This window comes from Bombyx mandarina, chromosome 19 (genome assembly GCF_030267445.1).
Source record: "Bombyx mandarina strain Sakado chromosome 19, ASM3026744v2".
Lineage (NCBI taxonomy): Eukaryota > Metazoa > Arthropoda > Insecta > Lepidoptera > Bombycidae > Bombyx > Bombyx mandarina.
The window spans coordinates 2,208,949-2,215,136 of record NC_143225.1 but is presented as its reverse complement, the minus strand read 5'-3'; the positions used below and the strand labels follow the sequence as shown (position 1 = coordinate 2,215,136).

General features: G+C 42.7%; 1 protein-coding gene across 3 annotated transcripts in view; it reads right to left on the bottom strand.

Annotated features, from left to right (window-relative positions):
- Nucleotides 1-319: 319 nt before the first annotated feature.
- Nucleotides 320-6,188, bottom strand: part of BicD (Microtubule-associated protein Bicaudal D) — a 34,545-nt gene continuing 28,676 nt past the window's right edge. For 2 of the 3 annotated variants that reach the window (XM_028169420.2, XM_028169421.2), the window contains 3 exons: nucleotides 3,951-4,211; nucleotides 3,068-3,234; nucleotides 320-2,646 (listed from right to left, as the gene is read on the bottom strand). In XM_028169420.2, coding sequence (XP_028025221.2) covers nucleotides 2,572-2,646; nucleotides 3,068-3,234; nucleotides 3,951-4,211 — 503 coding nt within the window. In that variant the 3' untranslated portion in view covers nucleotides 320-2,571. Of the gene's footprint in view, nucleotides 2,647-3,067; nucleotides 3,235-3,950; nucleotides 4,212-4,560; nucleotides 4,743-6,188 lie in introns of those variants that run through there. The other variant, XM_089735221.1, reaches the window with a different exon arrangement.

Sequence of the window (6,188 nt, the reverse complement as noted above, 5' to 3'; positions counted from 1 at the left end):
AAAACCTGGTGAGCCGATCGTACCACCACGATCTCACCTTAGGAAGTGTTCATGTGGGAAGTAACGTCAAAGGCTAGTCAGTCAAATTAAAAAAAAAATAACTAGTTTAATTTACTTCAAAATACGTAATATGCAGTCAATTACGAGTAGGTACATAGTTTATTTAACTGGCATTGAATTTATCTAAATTTTTGATAGCCAAAAGGTTTCGTACGTAAAATCATCTTTATCGTCTCTAAAACAGGACTTAAAATCGATCAACGTCTTTTAAAGTTATACATTTTAAATTCTGAATCGAAAGTAATTGAAACAAAACATATAAATATAATAATAATTTATTATATCTCATACATGATTTATATCAGTCATTGTGACATGTGCGCCTTCAGACGGGTCAAAAAAATAAATCCGTTCCACCATGATATGTTCCCGATAACAACGCGCGACATTCGCACCGCGCTGCACTGACGTGATACTGACGCGACACTGACGCGATACAGACGGCGGCCATGTTGAGGGCAATCTACCCTCCGCAGCAGTGAAAGAGCTTTTACGTTTTTTACTTAAGCTCCATTGGAATATTTAACAGTGCGAATGTGACGTATACAATTTGTTGTCCCACAACACGTATTGCATACTGAAAGCTCTGTAAGCGTTTTTTTTTTACAAAAGACTTGTAATCTGTACGAAGCGTCGCCCGAGAAGTCGCCGGGCCATCGAAGTGTGACTACGCGGACCCTGATCATAGATGATCATGGATAAACTACCAAATCGCGGGTTCTCAATCTTCGCGTTGAACGTAAAAACGCACTTAATCATTAATCGGAACATTTGTCCCTAAATTCGATAATAAATATTTAATTTTCGGCCCTCGCAAGGTGTTTTAAAGTTGACAACCACAGGTCGCAGAAAGCAGAGACACGGCACCGGGAACATTCATGCGCGCTCGTCCGACAGACCATGTCTACGCCGCACCGATAATAATATACTATATAAAAAAATCTTCGAATAACAAAATCAATAATTCTTCACTAAGTTCTCTTTCTAATCAATATAAAATAATAATATGCCTACACAAATATAAGTGTACTAAAAAATTGTTACACAAAGGAAATAATGATATTTGGTTAATCGCTCCATACACCATACAGCAGACAACAGCGATAGTAAACCATAAACAAACAAAAAAATACTGAATCTGTACTATACATGATAATACTATATACTAAAAAACATTTTTTTCTTTCATTGCACGAAACATAGTAAAAAGTTTATCTAATTCTTAATAATGAAAAATATACAACATCTATTTATAATATTTAAGTCAAATAAATAACTATTTTTAATAATAAATATTACCAGAAAACCTTGTAAAAGAACATGTCAGTCTAAATGTAACAATGTCAATGAGAAAGAGACGGATGCGGAAACACATGCAGTAAGTAATACTTTTAGTAACAAAACTAACAACCAATACAATAAACATATCAGAGCCGCGCTGCTCGTGTCGGGGGCCGCCCCCCACGCGGGGGGACCGACAACTAACGATAATACTTAGTAGAGGGGACAGAATACTTGATACGCTAAAGCTATGTATAGAACGGGTAAGTTCGTCTTTTTAAGTACACGAAGAACGACCTAATATAATAATAATTAGTCTAATTTAACAAACACTATGTTAAACAATAAATGCAAGTCGCGGGCTAGCTGCCTGTCGCGAGTTACTAGCTACTCTACTGGCCGGGGCGGCGGCCGGGGGCGGAGGCCGGGGCGCCCCGGCGCGACTCAACCGAAACCATTAACATTCAATAACTTTTTAAATTTCGACTTATCAATAGATGCGCCGGTCGACTCCGTGAGCAATGCGTTGAGCGCTGTGCGAGCGAGAGGTCGACACTGCCGACAGAGGGGGTGCGACAGAGACGGAGAGTCGGCCGGCGCGTGGACAGCATGGACGCGACTGGGACGGCACAGTGATCCACCAACAAACTCAAACATCACGACTACAACAACATGGACGAGACAGAGACGACGCGACCGACGCGTCGCCCGGTAAACAGATTACATAGTCTTTTTGCGCACGCAATGGATGGATGTTGACGATAATGATTCTTTTTCTTTAGAAATTTCACATTTGGACGTAACGGGGGGCCGCGTCCGTCCGGCGCGCGGGGAGACCGCGGACCACAACGGCGCCAATAAATATCGCTTAACAAAATACACCGGTCCTGTTACAAAAATAATCGATTCGCGTCGACGCGCGATATCGAGTGAAGAAATCGATACGAAAATATGTCCCGAGGAAAGGGAAGGGGTAGGCCGGGCGCGGCCCCGGGCTGGGGACCGCCGCGCCGGCGTCCGGCAGCCCGCCGCAATTTGACCGTTCCAGCGGCGCCGGACGAGTCCCCGGACCGGCGCCGCGACGGGGGCCGGACGTGCGGCGCGATTCACATTACATTAAAAAGTTTACAAAACGTACAAATAGGGGACCGGGCCGGTGAGGCTGGAGCCCTAGGTCCGCAGCAGACGGCGCAGCAGGACGGCGACGGCCTTGACCGGCGCCAGCAGTCGCTAGAAGTCCCTCCCCCTGCCGCCCCGCACCCCGCCCGCCTTGGGCACGCGCCGGGAGCGCATCTCGCGGTCCACCTGCGACACACACGTCAGTCAGATGATGTCACAGCGAACCGGTGACGCAGCAATTCACAACACTGTCAGATGACGTCACAGCAGACCGGTGACGTAGCAATTTTTAGTTGATAGATTAAAATTACAGGCAGCGGCAGAATAGTAGCGATAGTTTTAGCTATCACAAAGCTGAGCCGCGGCATTTTTATCTCCACTGTCAGTATAATTAATATATTGTAATATTGTTTAGATATAATTAGAAATTTAGGTTATATTAATTTTTGTTTTTATTGCCTTTGTAGGCAGACAAGCGTACGCTCCACCTGATGATAAGTGGTTACCGTCACCCATGGACTTCAGCAATGCCAGGAGCAAAGTTAAGCCGCTGCCTACCAATGTAATTATTATTATTATTATTATATTTAGTTAGTAGAACCGTTACCTCCAGCTCCTCGAGCCGTTGCGTGAGCGCCAGCTTCTGCTGCACGGCGAGGCGCAGCAGCTGGTTGAGGGTCTTCTTCTCATCCTCGGCCCCGGAGAGCGCCTGCGTCAGCTCGTCCACCTGCGTCACGTACTCCTCGCAGCGCGCCGCGAACATGGCACGCAAGCCTGGAACGGACGCTCACACATCTAGCTATTTTATTTCACACTAGCCGACCCGGCAGACTTCGTAGTGCCTCAATCGATAAATAAAAGACCTAAACTTTTGTATAAAATAAACTTAAAACAAAAGGAATCCGTCCGACGGAGGACACATCAGAGAAAAAACAAAATTGTTATTTTTATTTCATTCAGAGCATTTTCATTTTTATCTACCTTTTTAAACCTTCTCTGGACTTCCACAAATAATTGAAGACCAAAATTAGCCAAATCGGTCCAGCCGTTCTCGTGTTTTAGCGAGACTAACGAACAGCAATTCGTTTTTATATATAGATAGAAGAAGATGAGTGAACGAGCTCATAGCCCAACTAATGTTGACTTTGAGACACCACCTTGAAACATTTTCAACGGTAGGCAGCGGCTTGGCTCTGCCCCTGGCATTCCTGAAGTCCACGGGCAACGGTAACCACTCACCATCAGGTGGGCCGTATGCTCGTCTGCCTTCTTCTTCTTACTTTGGTTTCCTCAATACTGAGGGTCGTGACCACCCCCTCGCAACAATAGTTTATTCCGGATCATTCCACGCCATTTGCCTCTACCTGCCGCCGAGTGTAGAGCATCGTGAACTGTGGCGTCGAGGGTAGTGCGGATCTGGTCAGTCCAACGTGCCGGTCCTCTAAGTACCTAGTGATCGCCTACAATGGCAAAAAAAAACCATTACTGACTCGAGAACGTAGCGGCGTCCTCCTTGAGCAGGCGCAGCTCGTTCCTGAGCTTGAGCATGGTCTCCGTGACGATCGTCTTCTCCGTCTCGTACTTGGACTTGAGGTTCGCGAGCGCCACCTCGGCTGTGTTCTTGTTGGACTTGAGCACGGTCCGCAGCGTCGCGATCTGCTCGCGCTTGGTGGACAGAAGGGACTTCAGCTTGATGACCTGCTCCTGGAGCTCGGCCAGCTCGGCGCCGCGCTCCTCCGTACTCTCCATCACTGCGAGCACATTAAACTCTCGATGAGGTTGAGAAAACAATTACTTAGTGCTATATTAGAATTCTGCAAAACAATGTCAAATCGAATTACACCTTTTTTTTTTTGGCTTTGATGGGTGGACCAGCTCACAGCCCATGGTGTTAAGTGGTTACTGGAGCCCATAGATATCTACAACGTAAATGCGCCACCCACCTTGAGATATAAGTTCTAAGGTCGCAGTATAGTTACTACGGCTGCCCCGCCCTTAAAACCGAAACGCATTACAGCTTCACGGCAGAAATAGGCAGGGTGGTGGTACCTACCCGCGCGGACTTACAAGAGGTCCTACTACCAGTTGAGAAAACGATTACTTAGTGCTGCTTTATTAGAATTCTGTCAATTTCATATTGGACAAGCTGAACCGGCAAACTTCGTAGTGCCTAAATCGATAAATAAAAGACCCTAAACTTTTGTATAAAATAAACTTAAAACAAACAAAAGGAATCGACGGGGGACACATCAAAGGAAATACAAAATCCGTGGTCTCCATCACTGCGGACACGGGCGAGACTTCAATGAGATTCGAGAAAACGATTACGATACTTCTACTACACAATCACTACAGCTATAAGCTGTCCACTAACTATCTTAACATTGCTTAGATGCAACACAATTTATCTTAAATAATACGTTTTAAAAAAAAGTAACAAAATACGCTTTTATAGAAAATCCAATTGAAAAATAGAAAATAAATTTTAATAAATTTGAATTCAAAATAGTGTAAGAAAAAATGATTTTATTGTAAAAAAAAAGCGTGGGCTGCTTTTCACGATATTATCAAAATAACCCTTCTACTCATATCTGTTCATAAAATATTTATAACTACTGATACCATGCAACCCACGCTTTTTTTACAATAAAATATTTTTTTCTTACACTATTTTTATATCAAATTTATTAAAATTTGTTTTCTATTTTTTAGTTGGATATCCTCTAAAAGCGTATTTTGTTCGTTTTTTTAAACTATTATCAATTTTTCATTTTTTAGTTGAATTTCAATTTTTTCAATTTTTTTCTAATATTGAATTGTCATCGGTCCTTAATAAGTATACCAAATTTCGAGTTAATCCGACGTTTTGAAAGTGGTCAAAATCATGTTCAAAGATTCCGTTACAAACATACATAAGTCTGAAGCTAATAAAAGCGTATTAAAAATCTAAATACACTACATTAATAGTTATAGTTCGTTAACTACAGCGTGATACGTGTGACAGATGGTTTGTTATATCGAACCTATTTCCTAATGACGTCCCGCCGACAACTGTCCCGGGCGCCACGCTGCATCTGACGGACTATACTTCGCGGGACGAGCTCGGGATCACAGAATGTATTGCAGCACGTAAACGCACGTCAGTACAGTCGATTTCACAAATGCTTTCAAGTTGTACGATTTAGCATCGCTTTTCTTAATATCGATCTCGTCTAAAGATTCTCTCTTGTACAATTTATCTTTCCATATCGAGTACAAACTGAGATTTTTATTTCGATATTGAGATAAATTTGGATTCGAGATTTGCGACTTCGCTATGGGAAACTGTTTTCTTTTGCCATTAAACTTAGTATCGTATTTTTTAGCATTATATTGTGCGAAGCAATTATTCGAATGCTTCAAACTAGAATCGATTTTGTAGTTCGCACGTTTCAACGCTGTATCGAGATAATTTCTGTTCGATTGGAGACCGGTGATATTTTCAAAATAATCGGTAAGCTCTTTAACGTTCCTTCCGTTACAGATTAATTGAGTTACGTTTGTATTACTTTTTTTTCTTTCGTCGGCCATTTTTATTTTTATGTTGGCAATATCTTTTGCTTTCTTTGAACGATTTTCACACATCGAAGCTACGGGACCTGTCGATATTTTTTATGCTTAGATGGGCGGACGAGCTCACAGACCACCTGTTAAGTGGTTACTGGAGCCCATAGACATCTACAACGTAA